This window comes from Myodes glareolus, chromosome 11 (assembly GCF_982192425.1).
Source record: "Myodes glareolus chromosome 11, mMyoGla1.1, whole genome shotgun sequence".
NCBI classification, from domain to species: Eukaryota; Metazoa; Chordata; class Mammalia; order Rodentia; family Cricetidae; genus Myodes; species Myodes glareolus.
In genome coordinates, this window is record NC_142036.1 from 83,837,741 (window position 1) to 83,862,751 (window position 25,011).

The following is a 25,011-nucleotide window of genomic DNA, read 5'->3' on the forward strand; positions in this document are numbered from 1 at the left end:
CTACAAATGTGTTGTAAAAATTTCAAATGTTAGATGTGTTGGCCACTGTAAATCACCTTTTATGTACCTCTGAGTTGGATGCATTATTGCAGATAATTTTGATTTGAAGATTTCTACTGTTTTATGCAATTGATGTTCCTTGTGGCTAACTGTGACTGATATTTAATAAATCATTCACAGATACTCCCCCAAACCAATGAACTAAAAACAAAAACCACAGCTATTTGCCCAAAGAATGTAAATTCCTTGAAAATTTTTAAAAGTTTTTCAAATTGTAAGGAAAAATCCTAAACTTTATTCAGATGGTGGTTAAGTGTGACCAGAGAGACAGAAGCCCTAGTTCCAGTTCAGTTTGTTTCCCTCTGTAAGATCCACAGACATTTTCAGCTTTTGATTGCATAGATCTGCTGCAACTCAGGCCTTAGTCCTTAGGACATTCAAGTGTATTCAGTCCATGAGGGAACAATTACTGCACTAAGTACGTCTGCAGTCACAATACGAGGACCCAGCACATGGTCAGCATCTGTTGCATTCAAGGATACCAAAGTGAAAGAAACTATTTAGAGAACTTCAATGTAGTATTTGAGTCCAGTGGACCTTAATTTTGAAAAGAACAATTTAAATTCTTTCTCATTGTTCTTTTCTTCATCCCTTATTTCTACTGCCTACTGTCATGAAATCTTATTTTAATATATGTTACATTTGTTAACACTGTGGAATATTTGCTTAATGATGCAAAGATGTGCTGCATTCTTTTATGCTGCATTTCTGTAACTCTGTGAAGCAGTGCTATTCTGCCTGCCTAAAAGACCTAACTGGTTGAATAAACAGCTTTTACCTTGTCTTATTGTATCTTGTTTCATCTTGTCTGGTTCCACTTTTTTGGTGACCTATACTTTTCTGAAGAGGAAACTCAGGGGGAGGGATTCCATGGGAAAGGGGATGTTTGGGGATGTTGGGAGGAGTGGAAGGAAGAAAAACTTTGGTTGGGATGTAAACAAAAACAATAAAATTTTGAAGAATTTGAGAATTGTTATACTTTAATTAATTAATTAACTAACAGATTTTATTAATGCAGGGATTGGATCATTATCTTTTGCTTGTTGGGTACATTTTAGTTTTTGTTTTTTTGTTTGTTTGTTTTTGGTTTTTAAAGACAGGGTTTCTCTGGAACTCACTTTATAGACCAGGCTGGCCTAGAATTCACAGAAATTCACCTGCCTTTGCCTCCCGAGTGCTGGGAATAAAGGTGTGCACCACCACGACCCAGCCAATTTTTTTTTCCTTATCGGGAAAAGGTCGGGTCTGTATTTCTATCAATGTATTCATTGTCTCTACATTATGAGTTTATTGGTGCCAACCTAGCAACACAAAACAAATAAAAATCAAGCTACTCTAGCATTCCACAGTCATTTGCTATCCAGTTGTTGAATAGAAAAGGTTTTCAAACTTCCTAATGCTGTGACCCTTTAATACAGTTTTCATGTTGTGGTGACCCCAAATTATAAGGTTATTATGCTGCTACTTCATAACTGTTACTTTGCTACTGCTATGAATCATAGTGCAAATGTCTGATATGGAAGATTATCTGATATGGTACCACTCTGAAAGGGTGTGTAGCTCCCCTTGACATGAGTCATAGCCCACAGGTGGAGAACTTCTGATCTAGAGGAAGTTGAGCCATCAGGAGTCATGGTTACTTGTTGACAAGATGGAGCAGAACTTATTCCCAAATGTAGTTTGTTCTCACCAAGCACGTCAGGGATGAGACATCCAGTGGAATATGACAGACTATTACATATCCCTAGCTACCTGAATTCCTTATACATCCTCTGGGTCATTTACACAAGAATCAGGGTCCTAGCTAGTTTCAAATCATCACTTAAAATGGAATTTGGACATGAACGGAGGAGACACAGGGAATCAGAATATAAAATCCAAAGCTGAGACAATGTTTAAAGTTGCAATGTCTCACACACACACACACACACACACACACACACACACTGACACACCTATAAAAACAAAAACAAAAATGTATCTAAAATAAGCATTCATAATGCAGAGGAGAAGAAGGTTCACTATCAAGCCCCTAAACATCCAACAAAAAAAGCATACAAAGCGTGCCCTGTGGAAGAAAGCCATCTAAAATTGTCAAGGTAAGATACATGTGCTTTCTAGATTTTGAAAAAAATATAGAGATAATAAGAATATACCCAAGAGATGCCCTATCATACCACAAAAGCATTTGTTCAACTATGTTCATAGCAGCACTATTTGTAATAGCCAGAACATGGAAACAACCTAGGTGCCCCTCAATAGAAGAATGGTTAAAAAAGGTGTGGAACATATATACATTAGAGTTTTATTCAGCGGTAAAATCAATGACATCTTGAATTTTGCATGCAAGTGGATGGACATAGAAAACGCTTTACTGAGTGAGGTAACCCAGACCCGAAAAGAGGAATATGGTATGTATTCACTCATAAGTGGATTCTAGCCATAATTAAAGGTCTTTGAGCCTATTATTCGTGATCCTAGAGAAGCTAAATAAGAAGGTGAACCTGAAGAAAATCATGTAGTTATCCTCCTCGATTTGGAAGTAGACAAGAGTGCCAGGCAACCTTGGGTGCATGGGGGGGGGTGGGGGGGTTGTTGGAAGGGGAAAGGGTTAGAGAGAAGGGAATAGTGGAGGAATAGGGAAAGCTAGGGAATTGGGATGGGGGGAGGGAAGAAGGATGGATATGGGATCAGGGAAGTATATATCTCAACTAAGAGAGTCATTTTAGGGTTTACAAGAGACTTGATTATAAAGGGGATCCCAGGTCCAAGGAGAGATCCCCAGATTGTTCTCTGGACAGAGGAGAGGGTACCTGAACCGGCCTTGGCCCATAACCATACTGATGAATATTTTGCATATCACCATAGAACCTTCATCTGGCGATGGATGGAGATAGAGACAGAGACCCATATTGGAACACTGGACTTAACTCCCTAGGTCCAAAGGAGAAGCAGAAGGAAAGAGAACGTGAGCAAAGAAGGCAAGACCAGAGGGAACCTTCACCCGTTGATGGATGGAGATTAAGACAGAGACCCACATTGGAGCACTGGACTGAGCCCCCAAGGTCTAAATGAGGAGCAGAAGGAGGGAGAACATGAACAAGAAAGGCAGGACCGTGAGGAGTGCGTTCACCCACTGATATAAGGGGACTGATCTAATGAGAGTTCACCAAGGCCAGCTGGACTGGGACTGAACAAGCACGTGATCAAACCAGATTCTCTGAATGTGGCCGGATTCTCTGAATGTGGCTGGCACGGGGTCTTTCTAAAAAGCCATTGACAATGACACTGGGACTTGTTTCCTCTACATATACTGGATTTTTGGGATCCAGTCTGTTTGGATGCTCACCTTCCTGGACCTGGAGAGAGGGGGGAGGAACTTGAACTTCCCACAGGGCAGGAAACCCTGACTGCTCTTAGGGATGGAGAGGGAGGAGGAGAGGGAGTGGGAAGAGTGGGAGGGTGTTGGGAGGAGAGGCGGAAATAGAAACTTTTATAAATTAATAAACTTTTATAAATAAAAAAATACACCTACAAAAAAAAGAATGTGTGTTACACATTTTTTAAAAAAAAGTAAGTAAATCAACAAGTCCTCATTAAAGAAATCGTTAAAGTCAGGGAAGAAGAACAAAGCATCCCAATTATCATTGGCCAACATGCTTTTCTTTCTAGGATTGGTTGATGACCACAGGTGATGATTAATTCTTTGTATCCATTTCTGTCCTCAATCTCCTGATATAACGAAGTTATTGATGAATGGGTATTCACCCTAGAGACTTAAAGTAGAGCTGACTGATTGTTTATCTTGTATAAAAGTTTAGGTTTGTGATGTTTTTATTGATTTTAATTGAGTTCTACATTTTTCTCTTCTCCCCTCCCTGCCTCTCCCCTCCCCCCTTTAACCCACTCCCAAGGTCCCCACGCTCCCAATTTACTTTTTCTACTTCACCTGTGGGTTAGATCTATGTAAGTCTCTCCTAGTGTCCTTATTGTTGTCTAAGTTCTCTGGGATTGTGGTTTGTAGCCTAGTTTTCTATTTGTCATAGTCAGAACCTGGAAACACCCTAAATGCCCTCAATCAAAGAATGGATAAGGAAAATGTGGTACATTTACACAATAGAGTACTACACAGCATAAGAAATAACATCTTGAATTTTGTAGGAAAATGGATTAAGTTAGAAAATATTATTTTGAATGAGGTAAACTAGACACAGAAAGACAATTATCACATGTACTCACTCATAGATGTTTTTTAAACATAAAGCAAAGGTTTGTGATTCTTTTAAGATTCCTTTAAGATTTCCTTTCAAAATAAGGAATAAAGTAATTGGTCCTTTTTTTGTAACCACAAAATACAGCCTGCAAGCAAAAGAATAGCTTGCTTGTCTATAATCTCTAACAAATTACCTGGGGATGAGTGTACGTAAGCTTTTGCAATAATTTGTTTTTCACCTATAATATGGAAAATGTTTAATCATGTAAGTGGTATAGAAAAATGCTGTTTTTTACTTGTATTCATCGTAATCATTCCCTTGGAAAACAGAATGTAACCACAGTGTAATTTTATACTGCCTGAAAGACTTTACTGGGGTATATAAGCTGTAAGGGAAAGAATTCAAATAGAGTGACAAGGAAAACATCAAGAATGAGAGAATGAAATCACCAGCAAAATAATGAATGGAGAATATGAAAGAAGAATAAAGCAAAGGTCTGAAGAAAACCATCGAGAGAGTGTTAGTGTCATACTAGGAGGACTAACTAGCAATTTGTAGCCCAGGTGATAAATTCATGCGTTAGATGTCAGACACTGAATGCAGGATTTGATGTTTAAACAGCTGGTTATCATTCTTTCTTGGAACTTATCTTTCTTTGCTCTTATTCCACTAACACCCCTTTAATGGGAAAGTTTGATCTGTGCCATTGTCTATGAGAACTGTGTAGTTTTTCTTTAATCTAAGATATCATAGTTAATAAATTGTAGTGAGTCTCAGAAAAGTACTTTAAACATTATTGGAACTGCTAAAGAGTATGGAGACTTGATGTTCTCCAGAAAGTATTTTATATTAGGAGATGATCAGGTGCCTTCCGGGGCAAGGCTGTGGTGAATTGTAGGGTTTAAAGTAACGTTTTCACATGCCAAGATGACACGGATGAGGTTGTGCAGGCTAATAGTCATTACCAGCTTAGTGGAATCTAGAACCACTTAGGGGAAGGAACTACAGACATGCTTGCAAGGGACTTTCTAGGTTGAATTACATACGCTATGAGTTGGTGGATTTGGCTGACTGAAGTGAAATGGCCAGATCATTGTGTGGGCATCATCGTTTCATGGGCTGGGGTCCCGGGATGAATAAAAAGACAAAAGTGAGAAGCCTATGAGCATTCACCATTTACTACTTCCAAACTATGGATAGAATATGACAAGGTGATCCAATTCCTTCTGCAATAACATGAGTTATTGGACTGATCCTCAAACTGTGAAGCAAAATAAGTCCTTCCTCCATTAAGTAGCTTTTCTTGAGACAGTTTGGCCAAAGCAAGGATACACATAACTATACATATAATTTTTTACCATCATATAGCCTGTCTAATAAGCTTAGGAGTCCGTCAGCTGATGAATGGATAAGGGAGATTAGGTATGTGTGTACAAGGATGCTTTACCCAGCCATAAAGAATGTGAAATCATGCCATCACCAGGAAAATCAATACAACTGGGGATCATCATATTGAGTAAATAATTCAGATTCAAGAAGAAAAGTATGGCCTGTCTTTTCTCATGTGTGTCAAGGATGCTTCCTAGAATTTTCATAGATACAGACATTTCATGTGCAAAGGAAATCTAAAGTGAAAGTGCCCTTGGGCAGGAAAGAGATGAGCAGAAAGGAGAAGCAGATATGGGAGGACTATCGTCTAAGTACATAATATACATTCATGCAAGCATCTTTATGAAACACAACACGATACTGTATTCAGTGAAATATAACAACGGTGTTCGAGCTATACACAGATTTAAATGGGTATTATTCATAATATTAAGACTGGAAAGATTTAAAGTTCACACTAGTTGATTTTCAAACAAACAATGTTCCATTTGGGCTTATGATGGACCACCCAGCAATAAGAAGGACAAACATTACTACAGCTTATCCTGGTTGTACTGAGACTCATATTCAGGCTAAATAATGATTTCTGGTGCAGAGGAGGATGTAACTCATGAAATCTTCTTGGAAATGTCAGTGAGGCATAAACGTTAGGGACAATGGAGGCTCTGTGGCAACTTAGAACTGGGGAGGAAGTCATAGCTGGGCCCTAGGGTCCATATTTAATTCATAAAGTATTATTTACTTAGATATAATATTATTATATCATTAAGTGATGCTCTTCAAAAGACTGGGTTATATTATGTGTGAGTGATCAAAGAAATAAGTTGCTAAATTTTATATTTCTCAACTGAATATGCACAGTAGGCCTTCAAAATAGGAAAAAAGAATTACACTTTTCTTGCAAATAATGACAATCATCATAATATTTGTATCATTTAAAATTTGGTATTTATAACATGCCATTCTCTCAAGTTTTATATATGTAATCATATTATGAATAATAAAAACAACAAGTAAAGGTGAATGGTAGATATTTTGGTGAAAATTCAATAAAGGAATTTTTCATGAAAGTTTGACCATTAATTTCAGAAGAAAACTCAAAATAAACCTCTGAGTTTTAAAAACGTTTTACTGTGAATTTACGTGAGAAATATTTCTATGGACTGAACTTAAATAAATAATATGTAATACTATCAATAAATTATTTTAATCTTCATAACTATTGAAAATATATTTATATAAGTTATAGATGTATATTTATTTAACATATATAGTCATAAATAAAATATATTTATACTAAAATAAAATTGTGTATTATATATGAATATATTATAAGATATATAACATATTTCTTCATATAACACATATATTTCTATAACAGGAATGTTTAAGAATTATACTTCAGATCCATTTTAACAAACACTACTTTTGTTTGTGCATAATATTTTAAGAGAACTGAAAACAATCACTCATTTGCTTTAACAGCAATCGGATGATATTAGCACCCATTTCATAGATTCCTGGTTGGATATTATAATATTTGTACCATGGATTTTAAGATAAAAAAATTGATGTATTTTTATGATTGTTAACCATCTTTTTATAGTCAACAGTGGGTATGTTCTCAATCATTCCAAGTTTCATTTGGTAGCAAAACAGGCAATCCAGAAGTGATGTATATAGTTTCCTTCTTTTCTTTAAATTAAGAAAATTCATCAATTTTTGATAGCCTGATTTTAAATGATTTTTTAACCTATATTATTATGCATTAGAAGATGTATTCCAAGGACTAGAGAGATGACTCAGCAATTAAGAGCACTGGATGCTCTTCTAGAGGACCTGAGTTCATTTCCCAGCATCTCATGGTGGCTCTATCTGTAACTCCAGTTCATCCCAAGGTTCCATGCCCTCTTCTAGCTCCATGTGACCAGGCACACATGTGGTATACAGATATACATGCAGTCAGAACACTCTAGCACATAGGTAAGTACATTCTGAAAGAAGAAGTAAAATGTACTTCCTAACAAAATCTTAACATAGTTTTTATTATCAGTAAAGTTTCATAGATTAAGACATTTCATTGAATATTAAAGACAGGAATAAAAAGTAGGGTTTAGTGGGCAGTCTTACCACGCCAATGGAGAAGTAGTTGTTAATGATGCTGTAAGGCACGGGGTCTCCTTTCTCATCCTTGTCATTGGGTATGACTTCAAACTTCCACCTGTCCAGCATGATTTCCGTGCTGCTCTCAATGTCCTTTAGGATTTTCATCAGATTCTCACCTTCATAGCCTAATAAAAAGTGTTACAGTGAGATAAAATATAAACCATCTGAAGGGAGTTACACATGAAAGGTTAATTATCATTGCTTAATTATATGAATTATTCTGAAGTCAAATAATGCATTTAATGCTAATTTTAGTGTAGATTAAGAATTGATCTTAGTCTGATATTTGGACCAAGATTTCAGAATTAATTTTCACTTCCAACAAATATTTCTTTCTTATAATATAAATTCTTAGTTTACCCAAATGCTGAACAATGTTTCTACCACACATCCTTCACACTTGTGTACCAATGCATTAAAGTGTAATTAATTTTCAATCCTATATTCTATAAACATACTTTACATAAAACTACCAACTTCCACCTTACTGCTGAAATTGTGGCCCTAGTGACCATGCTAGATTTTCCATCTGTTACTTATCTTCATCTTTCCTTCTAGTGGCAAAGAAAAATTTTAAAGAAAATAAGCTGCTCATTCTGGGCATATTTCAATTTATTTCATAATTTGTCTACTTGCAGTGCACCTATGATTTCTAGATAAGAACACTTGTTTTGGGAGCCACCTCCCAACATAAGGCATTAGTTGAACATCTTGTCTAAACTTCAATCCCTGTGTTCAAAACTGCCCTTCTCTTAGAATAAGTACACTGCAATAAATGTTTGTCTTTAATACTGAAGGCCTCCCTTGCCAAATTGCCAAATCCATGTTTTAATGGATGAGCAATGGATAGTTAATGTGTACCCTGTGTTGATTCAATATTATATTCTTTTAAATGTACCTATGAGTGCACACTATTCAGTGAGGACAGAGGACTGACATGGGGGATATTAGTGTACATGCTTCTTAACCTCACAGAGCTTGACCAACTACTCAGTGTTACACATCTGGTGAGAAACAGTTCTGCTTGCATGTGATGTAAATAAATAAATTTGTTATTTTTCTCTATAAATAAATTCTAACCAATAGTTGTTCCATTTCACTGGTGACGCTGCTTAGGAATGTTGGTGCCATGATTCTCCTAGAAGCCTTTCCAGTTTTCTGGCAAGTACAGTAATCTTAAGGCTGAAATTGTACATCTAGATTCTCTACTGGTATAGTGGATATCTCTAAACACTGTAGCCCCAACTCTCCAAGCCTAATACTCACCACCTAAGCAATAAGTACTATGACAATCTCACCAGGATTCTTTTAGCCATTGTAATACTAGAAACTATGTTTCCTTCACAGTTTAGCACCTGGTGAAATGTGTCCTCCTTAGGAGGGCCTTGTAGACCATCTGGCTAATGGTAGTCTTCATAGACTTCAGAGTCTTCCATAACTCTGAGCTTTGCTGAATCTATATCATTTTTCACAGATTTATAGCTGATGTTACTTAACAAAGATTTACTGTCTAAAAGGATAAGAGTCACTTATTTATTTCCCCTCTCCTGGGCCAGAACACAGTAAGCACTTTGAGAATTCATCTTTAATCTGATCTTTGACACATGATGTAGCCCTCATTTCATCCACCATTAGTATTTATGTGGTTTTGTATGGATCTAACCTGTGTGAATATGGAATTATTTTTTTCAATTTGAGATTTAATTCACTTGATAATGTGAAAACAAGAAAGTAATGTACTAACTTTTCAAAGATCAAATATTAGAAAAGATCAAATACATATACTAAAAGACCACTATAAGACACACTAATAGTTCCCTCTCTTCAATCAATACACATATTTGAAAATCAGTGGACTTGAGCATCTTCTAATGATTATGTCTTTATCTTCCAGCTTCAGGGTTACTAACTGAATACTAATATCATTTTACTATAACATCCTTTTTGAAATTTCCAGATACAATATGTGTTAAGTATTTTACTTAGCTTCTATGTATGCAACAAATACAAAGTTGAGTGGATGTATATGGAACAAAAGTTCTCAACTTTGTTGTAAATCACAGTTGCTTAGGGAGTTTTTTTTTCATTTTTTTTTCAAATGACATATGTCTGCTAGAGTCCCAGCCCAAGGGATTTTTATTCAGCATATTGAGGATAGGGTCAACCATTTATTTTTAACAAGCTCCCAAGGGTTTCTTTCTTTGGAGACTCTTTCAAACTTCTCTTAGTGTGTTTAGATTAAAAAAATATTTAGAAAATATTTAAAATTTGCCTACATTTCTTACAGAAGCCCATTGGAAATGCAAAATCTAGAAAAGTGAAAACAGCTACAGATGCATGCATCACCATCAAAATACAAAAGATGGAAGAGAAAATCTCAGGTGTTGAAGACACGATAGAAGAAATGTCCAAATAAAATGATAAATCTAAAATATTTCTGACACAAAACATCCAGGAAATTTGAGGCACTATGAAAATAACACACTTAAAAATAACAGGAATAGAAGGAGAGGAATCATAGCTCAGAGGTTCAGATCATTTTAAAGAAAATAATAAAAGAGTAATTTCCTAATCTGTAGAAGGACATGTCTATAATGGTACACGAACCTTACAGAACACCATATAGATTGAACCAGAAAAAAAGATCAATGGTTACATGATAATCAGAACACTAAACATACAGAAAAAAGAAAAATATTAAAAGTAGTAAGGTTTTAAAAAAAACACGTAACATATAAAGATAGACATATTAGAATTATACCACAGTTCACAATGGAGACTCTAAAAGAGAGAAGAGTCTGGAAAGATCTCCTGCCAATTGTAAAAGAGAACAGATGAGACTGGTTTTTATATACATTGAAAGCATCTTTTTGCTTTCTTTATTTGTTGATTTTTATTGATCTCTACCTTTTCTCTACTCCCCTCCTTGCCTCTCCCCTCGCCTTTCACCTCTCTCCCAAGGTACCCATGCTCCCAATTTACTCAGGAGATCTTCTCTTTTTCTACTTCCCATGTAGATTAGTTCCATGTATGTCTCTCTTAGTGTCCTCATTGTTGTCTAAGTTCTCTGTGATTGTGGTTTGTAGGCTGATTTTCTTTGCTTTATGTTTAAAAACCACCTCTGAGTGAGTACATGTGATAATTGTCTTTCAGTGTCTGGGTTACCTCACTCAAAATAATGTTTCTATTTCACCATTTTCATGCAAAATTCAAAATGTTCTTATTTTTTTCTATTGTGTAGTACTCCATTGTGTAAATGTACTACATTTTCCTTATCCATTCTTCAGTTGAAGGGCATTTAGGTTGTTTCCAGATTCTGGCTATGACAAGCAATGCTGCTATGAACATAGCTAAGCACATGTTCTTGTGTCACAATTGAGCATTCTTTGAATATATACCCAAAACTGGTATTACTGGGTCTTGACGAAGATTGTTACCTAATTTTCTGAGATATCACCACACTGACATCTACAGAAATTCTTTCAATTTCCATAGAATAAAACAAGATATTTCATGGTAAAAACAAATTTAAACACTATCTTTCCATAAACCCAGTCCTACAGAAGGTATTAGAAGGAAAACTCCAAACTAAAGAGGTTAACTACACCCATAAAAACACAGAAAATAAATAATTTCACACCATCAAAATCAAAATAAGGTAACTAAACATACACACAAATATACCACACATGTGCACACATACACACCACAACCACAAACAATAATAATTAATATAAAAGAAATTACTAATCATTTTTAAGGTAATATCTCTCAATATGAACGGAACCCTTTTCTCAATAAAAAGACTCAGACTAACAGAAAGGTGTTGACTCAGGTTTCTGTCCTGCCCAGTTCCCACAGTCGTTGATTCCCAAAGAAATCACACAGAGGTCTTCATTAATTATAAACTGATTGACCTTGTATCTCAGACTTCTTATTAATTCATAACTTATATACGCCCATAATTCTTGTCTGTGTTAGCCCTGTGGCTACCTCTCTGTCTGGGTGATGACTGCAGACTGAGTTTTCCTTTCCCATAATTCTCCTGTTCTCATTGCCCTGCCTCTATCTCCTGCCTGGTCACCACACCTATACTTCCTGTCTCCCTACTGGCCAATCAGCATTTTATTAAAGAAGTACAAGAAGCAAATCTTTACAGGGTAAAACCATTGTCCCACAGCAGAAAGGATATGAAAACAGGAGTCACCCTTTTGCTGCATACAAGAAACACACCTCAACATCAAAGATAGATGCCTTGCCTCAGAGGCAAGGGTTAGAAAAAGATTTCAAAGCAAATTGACCCAAGAAACAAGCTGGTGTAGCTATTCTAATATCTAATAAAATTGACTTCAAAACAAAGTTAATCAAAGGAGAGAAGAAAGAAGATTTCATACTCATTAAAGGAGAAATCAATTAAGATGATTCTTAACATCTAAGCTTCAAACAAAAAGGCACCCATGTATGTAAAGAAAACACTATTAAAGCTTAAAATAACACATTGACTCTCACACACTGATAGTAGAAGACCCCCAATACCACATCCTCACCGAGAGACCTGACATGCAGACAAAAACTAAACATATTAATATTGGAACTAAGTGATGTTATGAATAAAATGGACCTAACAGTTATCTACAGAACATTTTACCAAACACAAAAGAATACAACTTCTTCTCTGCATCTCAAGGAACAGCCTCAAAAACTGACCACATACTCAGTCACAAAGCAAGTCTCAACAGGTACAAGACAATTGAAACAAACCACTGCATTGTATCAAACCACCACAGATTAAAATTGGATTTCAACAACAACAAAAATAACAGAAAGTCTTTGAACTCATGGAAATTGAACAGTTTTCTACTGAATTCAGTAAAGAATTCAGAAAAGGAAGTGAAGACTTCTATGAATTTGGTGAAAAGGAATGTACACTAAACATACCCAATCATATGAGACACAACGAAAGCAGTGCTAAGGGGAAAATTCAAAGCACTTAGTGCCAACATAAAGAAATTGAAGAGATTCCAAACTAACAACTCAAGAGCACACCTGAAAGCTCTAGAACAAGAAGAAGCAAGCTCACTACAGAGGAGTAGAAGGTAGGACATGTTCATAGTGAGGAGTGAAATCATTAAAACAGAAGCAAAGAGAACAGCACAAAGAATAAATGAAACAAATACTTGTTTCTTTGAGAAAATCAGCAAGAGAAAACCCTTATTCAAACTAGGTAAGACAGAGAGAAATGATCCAAATTAACCAAATTAGAAATGAAAAGAAAAACATAATAATAGACACCAAGGAAATCCCAAAAAATCATTAGGGAATACTTTACAAACAAGTACTCCAAAATATTAGAAAATCAAAAATAAATGGATAGTTTATTGATAGATACTACTTGTCAAAATAGAATCAAGGTAAGATAACCAGCTTAAATCGACATATAACTCTAAAGGAAATAGACACAGTCATTAAAAGTCCCCCAACCAAAAAATAAATAAATAAAAACAGAATTCTAAACACTTTCAAAGAAGAGCTAATGTCAATACTTTTCAAATTATTCTATAACATAAAAACAGAAGGATTATTGCCCAAATCATTTTATGAGGCCAGAGTCATAATAAAACCCAAACCACACAAAGATTCACAAAGAACAAGAACTTCTGACCAATTTCCCTCATGAACATGAATGCAAAAATACTAAATAAAATACTTGTAAACCAAATCCATATAAGATCATCCATTATGATCAAGTAATCTTTATCCCATATAAATAAAGTGAAAGTAAAAATCACATGATCGTAAAAGTAGATGCTAGAAATGCCTTTGACAAATCCAACATCCCTTCATGATACAAATTTTGGAGAGACTAGCAATACAAGAGCATGCATAAACATCATAAAACCAATAGTCAATATAAAATTAAATGGAGAGAAACTCAAAGTAATTTCAATAAAATAAAAAACTAGACAAGGCTGCCCACTTTCTATCTATTCAATATAGTAATTGAAGTTCTATCTGGAACAATAAAATAACTGAAGGAGCTCAAGAAAATATAAATTGGGAAGAAAGAACTCAGTATAGCATTATTTATAGATGATATGATAGCATAAATAATTGACTACAAAATTCTATCAGGAAACTATTATAGCTGAGAAACATTTTTTTTTGAAGTGGGTAAAAGCAGAATTAACTAAAACATAATCAGTAGCCCTCCCATAAACAAATGGCAAATGCTCTGAGAAAGAAATCAGAGAAACGACACTCTTCACAATAGCAACAAATAATATAAAATATCTTGGAGTAACTCTAACCGAGCAGGTGAAAAACTTGTATGACAAAAACTTCAAAACATTGATGATTCCATAACAAAAACTTCAAGTTTTTGAGGAAAGAAATTGAAGAAGCTATCAGAAAATGGAAAGATCTCTCATTCTCTTGGATCAGGCAGATTAACATAGTTAAAATGGCCGTCCTTTCAAAAGCAATCAACAGATTCTATGCAATACACAGAAACAGTCCAACACATTTTTTTACAGACCTTGAAAGGACAATTCTCAACTTTATATGGAAAAATAAAATCCAGAATAGCTAAAACAATTCTCTACAATAAAAAAAAAATTCAACGATATCACTATCCATGATTTCAAGTTGTACCACAGAGTTATAGTAATAAAAATGGCATGGTGTTGTCATAAAAACAGACATGCTGACCAAAGCAATAAAATTAAATCTCAGATATGAATCCAAATACCTATGGACACCTGAGTTTTGATAAAGAAACAAGAAATACACACTGGAAAAAAAGAAGCATCTTAAACAAATGGTCCTGGTCTAACTGGAATTCAGCATGTAGAAGAATGCAAATAGATCCTCATCTTTCACCTTGCATAAATATCAAGTCCAAGCAGATTAAAGACCTCAACACAAAGCCAGACCCACTGAATGTAATAGAATAAGTAGTAGAGAATAGCCTTGAATGCATAAGCACAGAAAACAGCTTCCTAAACAGGATACTGATAGCACAGGTACTAAGAACAATAATCAATACATGTGATCTCATGAAACTGAAAAGCTTTTCTAAAGCAAAAGGCACCATCACTAGGATGAAACAACAGCCCACAGGATGGGAAAATATTTTCACCAGCTCTTCATCCAACATGGGGCTAATATCCAAAATACATGAATAGTTCAAGAAACTTGACATCAACAAAATTTTATCCAATTAGAAATAAGGTACAGGTCTAAGCAAAGAATTCTCAGTGAGGATACTCAAATGACTGGGAAAAAAAGTTAAAAAAAATCAACATCCTTAGCCATCAGGAAAATGCAAATATAAATGACTTTGAAATTTTATCTTAAACCTGTCAGAATGCTAAGTTGGGAAACCAAGAGGCAACTCATGTTGGAAATAATGTGGAACACGGAGAACACTCCTCCATGGTACTCAAAGGAGTGCAACCTTGGCAGCAGCTTTGGAAATCAATACGGAGGTTCTGCACAAAATTGGAAACTGATCTAACTGAAGACCCAGCTATACCAATCTTGGGTATATATCCGAAGGACACTCCATCTTACCACAAGGACACATGCTCAAGTATGTTCATAGTAGCGTTATTCCTAATAGTCAGACACTGGAAACAACCAAGATGCTATCAACCAAAGAATGGATAAAGAAAATGTGACACATATGCAAAATGTGGTATTATTCAGCTGTTAAAAACAATAACATGGTTTTATTGGCAAATGGATGGAACAGAAAAAATAAACATCATAAGGGAGGTAACCCAGACCCAGAAAAACAAGTATGTTGTCTGCTCACTTAAAAGTAGACATTAACTGTTAAGTAATGGACAATCATGATACAATCCACAGACCAAGATAGGCTAAGTAGTGAGGAGAATTCAAGGGTGGGCACATGTATCTCCATGGGAAGGGGAATTAGATACAATTTTGGGAGCAGACTTTGGGTGGTTGGGGATAGAAACAGGAGGTTCCAGGTAGGAGGGGTTTGGATGAATGGAGAGAGTACTTGGAGAGATACCTAGGGAAGCACTTGGGAAATAATGTAGAAATGTGGTATAGTGAAAACCTCCTGGAATCTATGAAAGTAAACCTAGTGAAGTCTCCTAGTACTGGAGGATACAGAGAGGGAATCCACACTAGAAACTATGTGGAGGGCCAGGAACCAGAGGCTGCATAGCCAAGACCCAGGGTAAAACCAAGTAAAATTGGCAAAAAAGTCAATGAAATGATCCCTAATGATACTGTACTGTACTCATAGATCAATATCTAGTCCAACTGTCATCAGCAAGACGTTGTCCAGCAACTGACCAGAGAGACCAACATCCAAATACTAGGTAAAGTCTCAGAGAAGCTGTAGAAGAGGGGAAGGATGGATCCTAGGAACCAGAGGTGTCCTGGACACCATGAGAACATGACCTACAGAATCAACCAAGCAGGGCCCATAGAGGCCCAAGAGACTGAAGAGACATCACAGACCCTATATTGGCCTGAGCTAGTTCCTCTGCATAGATGTTAAGGTTGTCCATTTTGGTGTTCCTGTGGGACCCAAAGGGTGGGGGTGAAGGTATAACTGATGCTTTTACCTTTGCTTGTTAATCTTTTCCTCCTATAGGGTTGCCTTGTCCACTAACGATATCAAGGCTTCTGCCTAGCCTTATTGTAATTTGTTATGCCATATTTGGTTCATATAACTGGCAGGCCTACCCTGCTCTTCTTTTTCTAAGAAAATGTAAGAAGGAGTGTGTCTAAGGGAGAGGGCAGGAGGGAGAAGACTGGGAGTAGTGGAGGTGTGAAATACTTTGGTCTGAATTTAACAGGGAGAGGGCAGGAGGGAGAAGACTGGGAGTAGTGGAGGTGTGAAATACTTTGGTCTGAATTTAACAGATGAAAAGAATAAAAATAAATAAAATATTTGCAATTTAATTATTTCTTATTTTGTACATTCAGGGATTGACTAGTAATCTATAGATGATCATAGTGACTCATCAAAGTATTTCAGGCTCATCGCTGAAATGTTGCCTCCCTTTGCACTCTGTTTGATTTGCCCTCCCACTGTCAGTTCCGTAAGTTAAAAGTGTTCCTTACTACTTTTGATTCCTTCAACACTGAACTTTGTCCCCTCTGCTTGTGAAGTCCACACCCAGTTTTATGAGATGTCACTATGATCCCATTAGTGTCCTCTCTGTGATCGAGAGGGTAGTTCTTTATTGGAATCATTTCACTTGTTTTAGAAAGTCTTAAGTGTTACATATGACGTCATATGAGTAGAATTTCTATGATTTCTCCTTCTTCTTGTCAAGTATAGAATACAAGGGTTACCACAATGTAAATCTAAAATAACAGTGTTTAGGGTATTCATTTCTGAGAAAGGAGTTGTTTTATCATATTGGTGACAAAGTCAGTCTAGAAAATGATCTCTTTGTGCATTGTGCACTCATACTCCTTGAGCATCCTTCACTTTAGGATGTAAAAACTTCTATCTAGTTTCTGCACTAGAAGATAATAATAGTAAATGAAATGTCTGAATATTGATTTAATGTTCTTTTTTTCTATCTTATTTTCTAAGCAAGAAAAGCCCAAGAAAGGAGATACTTGAGAACTTGTCCTTTGAAGACCAATCAATAATTAATATTTAATTAGAGCCATCACCCAATCTAAACTCTCCAACTCATTTTGTCCCTCCAAACTCTTTATTGTTGCTTAACATGTTTTAGCAAGCAAAGATCAGCTCATATCTTTACTACAGCCACATGGTAACCATTATGCAGTAAAGGCATTCTCCTACTTTCAGATGAGTTATTTTGCAGCTGTCTTACCTCCACCCCACCGCAGGCATCTTGCTAGGTCATTGCCAGTCCCAAGAGGCAGAATAGCAACTGGAGGGTGCTTGACTACATTGGCTTTTTCTGTGGAATTGGACAATGAGAAAAACAATTTTAAATCAAATTGAACAACAGTGATTAGGGAACAAACTTACATTTAATAAATAATTTGACAAAGTACACAAAGTACATGTGAATGGAAAGAAGTTAATTTTTATAACTACAATTACAACTGACAATGTTTTTATATAGTTGTGGTAACTGGATATATATATAATAAAGTAGCAGTGATTCTTCATAAACCTCATAGGAGGAAAACTATTTGAATATCTTGACTTAACTCAAAACTCTCTGTGTGTGTGTGTACATGAAGGCAGATACATGAAGCATAGGAATACATGGCACCAGGGGAGATAGGTAAGGTCCTATATAAATTTCCTGCAACATCAACTCTAGTGACACTCTATTTTAATTGAGAATAGGAAATTCTAAAAACAAAATAAATTATTCTGAGTAATGCAGATAAATTGTTTCTATCCATAGTATTGCAATATTTCAAAGCAAATGAATAGAGCATTACTGCTGGATTACCTGAGAACATCAGGCTTGTTCGCTTATAATTTATTTAGATTTACCTTTATATTTCATAGCATTTTAGGATCCAAGCAGTATAGATCTGTTGTCAAAATTCCACATGTTTTTATTTGATTCATCGCAAATGTATTTTCTTCTCACTAATTTTTATTTTCTTTCCCTTTCCCCCTAAGTTCATGAAGTCAGTGTGTGGGTATGTATATGGATCAGTTAATGAGATGACTTGCGGATATAGCACAGTGCAATTACCACTGAATTTGGGGGATACAATGAGCCAAAAATTCTAAATGTTCTCATTTTTAAAACTCTTACCAGAGTATAACTACTTATAACTTTACTGAGTAATTTTATAGTTATCAAATTTTAGCTTTTTCATAGGAATCATTTATAAACATTTCCTGTCTTTCATTAGAATTCCAATGCCAGAGATTTTACTGTGTGTTTTCATGCAACATTGGTAGATTAAATTGTTAGATTTGTAAGAAAAGTGTGATGATGACATGTTCTTTCTTTGAGTAGCTGCACCCAGGCAGCTGGGGGACAGGAGGAATTCCTTCAGGCTGAGACTAGTGACTGCCGCTCCCACCAGGACGTTTTCAATTTGAGATGTTTTTCAGTGATTAACAAGACAGAATGTTCTGATTTTCACTTCTTTAAAAGCAAAAAAAAAGTGTATTTGTACAGAGAGAACAAACTTTCTTCAAATTAATATTGGTTTAGAACTGATCTGTAGATAATAAAAAAATACTCAACTCAGAGAGTAAAAGAATTTAAAGAAAGCATTTGTTTAAAATGTATCAGATTTTGAGTATCAAGACATTATATGTATCAAACTATTAATGTGTTCCAAAAAGGGACACATCTAAAAAGAAAACTGTAAGAATTTTCAGAATTCATTCATCCTGATGCTTGATACTTGATAGACAGAAAGACGAAGAAATGACAGGAGACGAACAGAAGGTAAGGTTTCTAGTCTCACCCAAGCACATTAGACACAGGTCTTCATTACCTATGCAATCCAAAATCCAGCCCACTGTCCCATCTCCACCGCACGCTAACACTCTGAAGTCAGGGACATCCCGGAAAAAGTGCAACCTGAAAAATAAGTATTTTATGGCACATCGTTTACATTTCAGAACTTACTCATGTATTTTTATTATTCTTAACTTTTTCTCAAATAACATTTTTAACTTACAAAAAAATTAAATATTGCATTGCTATCTTACATAACAATCAAATATAATTTTGTGAATATATATTACAGATTCTGTCTTTCAAATTTGTTTAAATTTATTTATTCAAGGTTCTGTAGAAAATGTAATTTATTTTTGTAAACAGTCCAATTCAAAAAAATATATGATATTAAATTATAATGTTCATAATGATATCCTTCCAGATGTAATCAAAACATACATGATCCAGAATAGTATATGTGATACAATTTCTTTAATAAGTTTTGTCAATCAGCCATTGTCTTTTGAACAATTATTTAGGTATGATTACCCTGTCAGTCACTATACTGTGTTTGACACTTTTCTTTCTCCCTTACTGGGAGACATTTGGTCAGCCTGCAGTTAGAATGTTAGCTCTCAGAATTTCCTTAACACCTTCAGTCGGCCAATAGAGGAGCCAAACTTGATTCACCTTGTCTCTGACCTGGTCAGCAGATTTACTACCCAGGGGTGATCAAGCTTAATTGCTGGGTCAGCTGTGCTAAATACCCACCGCTCCTGTTCCCACTGCATGCCGTGCAGTCATTAACACACCTATGGGGAGGAGAGTCTGAAGGCAGGCAATGTATCCCACCTTAAAGTCCTCCTTGCTAATTTCTAGCAAATAAAACGTGGAAGCAGAAGAGAAGCTGGTGCACCCTCTTTCCCCTTGCCCTATGTATCGTCGTTGAGTACAATGTGGTATGGAACCACGAACGTCATTTCTTTTTCTATGTTGGATACTCATATACAAATAACCATCTAGAAAGCTTCATTTTGCATCCTATACATTTTATTAAGTGAGAGGGAGGCTGAGGGAGAAGGGGAGGAAGGGTGAAGGAGAAGTGGGGGCAGTGCCAACCCGTGTGAATGGCAGAGAAAGCTAAAATAGGATGGGACCCAGTTAGACACAGTGTGGAAAGGGTGATGTGGATGCTGAGACCCAAATCTGGTCCTTCATAGAGCAGCAGGTACTCTTAAATCACTTCATCGACTTCTCTTCATTAACTCAGCCATCACTACCCATATTAAACATCCATGAGACTGTACTATATACACACGCAGGAAAATTTTTTTAGCTTAAAACATTACAGAGAGATCTGTCTGTACTTCTACTACCTGCAGATATATATATATATATATTTCTTCATAGATTTTGTTATTTATGTAAATCCTTTATAGATTCAGTATGAAATCATGCATTATAGTGGTTGTCACAGGAACGAATGGATTCCAGCATTAAATAATTTGCTTTTATGACCTTTAAACTGTGTCTGGCATTTCATTATTACAGGCTGGAGAAGGGACTCAGTGAGAAAATTACTTCCTTGGCATGTGTGAGGTGCTGAGCTCAGTCCCCAGTAACATAAATTTTCAGAGCCTGTTTCTTTCACTATTATAAAAATTACTGTTCTAGTTACCATTTGAGTCGCATTTGTATGAAAATTTGCATGTGTATGAAGGCTGTTTTAGAGTACAATGTTCTGCTACATTTGCTTTACTGCTCTTAATGACTCCCAGAGTGGAGAGTGTCCAATTCCTTGAAACCCTTGAATAGTAAGAACATATGAATATTACAACATGGCTTTCGAGAGTTTAAACACCGGTTTGATTGAGTGTGTAATGTAATGTCTCTTTAGAACAGTTGAGCATTCCCATAGGTATCTTGGTGACATGTGGCCTTTCCCATGAACAGTGCTAGCCAAACCTTGAGAATTTCTTCAACTGAGTGTTAATATTATTTAACAAACATTTCCATATTATGAGTGATAATTTACACTTAAATGAAATTCATTTAAAGATATTTCTCAAAGCTACAGAACATTATATAATTATATGAGAAAATGCATACAATTTAACTGAGACCACCATCTGGTAATAAAATCCATAGATAATCAACAGGACGTATCTTTCGATTCTTTGGGTATCATAATGTGTATATTTCCCTCTCTTGAATCTGTGGCAAATATTTTCCTCCACTCCTTCTCCACTTGTGGTATCTGCACTATGCACAATGTGGTGAGTGCCTGTGTATTAATTTCCCCCTTTCCAGAACATTCCTGACAGCCTCCTGACAGCCCACGTGTTCTGTCCTTACTTATATAATGGTTCTTCCATTCATTCTTCTACATGTTGATGATTTTCAGTTATGCCAGAGGATTTGTTAAATATTTTTTCTTTTCTGAACCTCATAGAAGAGAAAGTGGAAATACACTTGAACACATTGATACAGGAAGCTACTTCCTAAATATAACCCCAGTAGCACAGACACTGAGATAAATAATTAATAAATGGAACCTCCTGAAACTGAAAAGCTTCTGTAAAGCAAAGGACATGGTCAACAAGACAAAACGGCAGCCTACAGAATGGGAAAAGATCTACAACAACTCCAGATCAGACAGAGGTATGATCTCCAAAATATACAAAGAACTCAAGAAATTGGTTATCAAAAGAACAAATAATCCAATAAAAAATGGGGTACAGACTTAAGCAGAGAACTCTCAACAGAGGAATCTAAAATTGCTGAAAGACACTTAAGAAAATGCTCAACATACTTAGTCATCAGAGAAATGCAAATCATAACAACTCTGAGATTCCATCTTACACCTGCAAGAAGGATGACAGCTTATGCTGGAGATGTTTAGGGGTAAAGGGAACACAGCATTGCTGGTGGGAGTGCAAGCTGGTACTGTCCTTTGGATATCAGTATGGCGATTTCTCAGAAAATTAGGAAACAACCTTTCTCAAGACCCAGCAATACTTTTGGGTAGATATTCAAAGGATGCTCACTCGTACCACAAAGACATGTGCTCAACTATCTTCACTGCAACATTGTTTGTCATAGCCAGAACCTGGAAACAACCTAAACGCTCCTAGATCAAGAAATGGATGAGGAAAAGGTGATATATTTGCACAATGGGGTACTACATAGCAGAAAAAAATTATGACATCTTGAAATTTGCAGGCAAATGATTGGAACTAGAAAATATCATATTGAATGAGGTAACCTAGATCCAGAAAGACAATTATCATATGCACTTATATATAAGTGGTTTTCAAACATAAAGCAAAGAAAACCAACCCACAAATCACAATCCCAGAGAACTTAGACAACAATGAGGACTCTAAGAGAGACACATGTAAATCTAATCTGCATGGGAAGTAGAAAAAGACAAGATCTCCTGAGTAGATTGGGAGCATGGGGAACACGGAAGAGGGATGAAGGGGAGGGAGAAGAAGGAAGGGGAGCAGAGAAAAATGTAGAGCTCAATAAAATCAATAAAAAAAGAAAAAAATAATAACATTTTGTTTTAATTCCTTAGGTATATTTTAAATTAAATTTTAATGGTGATCTGTGAATAAAATGTCTGTGTTTTTTGTAGTTTATAATCAAAAAACAAAACAGTATCTACTTTATGGGAACACAAAAAAACTTGAGGTAATTTGGTATAAGTAGAGAATAAATAAGAGGAGCCATGGATGTTTATTTTGATAGTATGGAAGAAAAATAGCTGCATTCTAGGAAGACCAGAGAGTAACATTATTCACATAATTTTTTTTAACCAACTAGCATATTTCTTATTAATCTTCTATTCAGCTCATTGTATTCATTATAAGGAAAGAGTCCACTTTTATAAAACATTCAAACATCTGGTGTCTCAAAAATAATAGAACCAAAACAAAAGCCATTAGAAGGAGATGCTACACACACACACACACACACACACACACACACTCAGAGATGTATACATACATGCATGTACACGTGTGCATGCACGCATGTACAAGTCAACTTATTGAAGAACTGGAGGAAAAATAGAGCAGAAAAGTGATCCCATTGAAATTCAGAAATTACAGAGGACATTAGATTACCCAAGAGATCCTATGCATTAGAACATTTCAAAGTAATGTACACAAAGAGGAAACCTGCAGAGGGACTGGCCTATAGACAAGAACACAGCTAGAACAGGGGTGGAAAGAGACACTAGTCATGGGGCGGAAAGAAAAAGAGAGGGGGAGAAAACAACCACACAGAGCTTGCCACGGCATAGTGCGGAGGACATTTTCATGCCGAAGTGCGGGCCTGTATCTGAGACAGTGCGGGATGGTTATCGGTGGTCCAGCACACAGAATGAACAGCTTCTGGAGAATCTATTTGACTTAAATCTAGAAAACATGTGCACAGTGCCTGCCTCATCCATTTTCTAATGAACCTCCTTGAAAGGATAAAAGAATTTTGAAAAAAAGATTAAATATAAAAGTTAAAAATGTATAAAAGCACGGGGGAAGTGACAGTGGGAGACGGTAAGTGCAATGAGAGCTGATAAAAGCACATAACTCACAGTTATGACAGTGCCGTCATGAACCCAGCATTCTGCATACCAAATACACTATTAAAGTTTTAACAATGTATAAGTAAAATGGAAGAATACTTTAATGATCCAGTCTTACATGAATGAGTAGCATACAAATTATAAAATATTGGTAATTCATTTAGTATAGAATTAGTTATTTAAAAAAATCAATGTGTACATGGGCACAAGAGAAAAAAACTATACACTGAAATCACAAAGAACAAATTTGAATAATTCTTAATTAGGACATTAATACTTATGAAACTATATATTTAAATACACATTAAGATGATGAAAGAAAATTGAGAAAAAGAAGGAATTCATGTTCTAGGTGAGAAACAGAAAATGTTAGTGTACATGAGAAAAGGGTCCATGTTTGAAATACCTTTAGTTTGGTCCTTACTTAACTTCAGCAGCTCATAAGACTGCTAAGAGTTTGATACATTTCCAAACAAACATGAACTATGCAGTTTGTGTAGGAGTCAGTCATTTGATCAAAGGCTGGGCCATAAGTTATTTTCTTTTGTCCTTGCGTCTTTGACAGAAAGATACAAAATCAACATGGTCTGCTGACTCGTGGTAATACGGCAGTGGACTGAAGTAATAAAAGATCATCACTTTGTAACAGTTGAAAATAACTAGTACATTATTTGAAAGGTGACAGTAGGTCTGTCGTATTGTGACATCCAGAGAACAAAGTGTTTGCTAACTCGGTGCTTCCCACACCACCTGGGAAGCTTTGAAGACATTCAAGTGACAGCTCACAATACTCGATGTTAGTAATGTGGCTTCAGTGCCATCCATCCCTTTGTTTGTTTGGGGTATGGTGCCTTTGTGACAGGGTCTTGCTAGGCAGTCCTCACCAGCCTGGAACTCACTATATGCACCAGATTGGCTCCAAACTTGCTACAATCCCTCTGCCTCTGCCTCTTCAGTAGTAACTGCAAGCTTGATGATATCAACCCGTAAGCAGGAAAATGTTACCCATTCTCTTAGTCTCCAGCACAAACAAGTTTAGGAGTTTTGAAACATCAACAGCTGAAAAGGACAAGCCACTATGAGTTATAAGGATGTGTTCTGAATTGGATGCTGAAACCACCACCTTGATATTGCCAAGCTACTTGTGGATGGCACTTACCAAACAGGCACAGACTTAGATCTGACACTAGCTGCTCTCACT

General features: G+C 35.9%; 1 protein-coding gene across 9 annotated transcripts in view; it reads right to left on the bottom strand.

Moving 5' to 3' along the window:
- Positions 1 to 25,011, bottom strand: part of Dgkb (diacylglycerol kinase beta) — a 638,911-nt gene that overhangs the window by 354,734 nt on the left and 259,166 nt on the right. For all 9 annotated transcript variants that reach the window (XM_048415746.3, XM_085697733.2, XM_085697732.2 and 6 more), the window contains 3 exons: positions 19,275 to 19,360; positions 17,666 to 17,755; positions 7,794 to 7,954 (listed from right to left, as the gene is read on the bottom strand). In XM_048415746.3, coding sequence (XP_048271703.2) covers positions 7,794 to 7,954; positions 17,666 to 17,755; positions 19,275 to 19,360 — 337 coding nt within the window. The remainder of the gene's footprint in view (positions 1 to 7,793; positions 7,955 to 17,665; positions 17,756 to 19,274; positions 19,361 to 25,011) is intronic.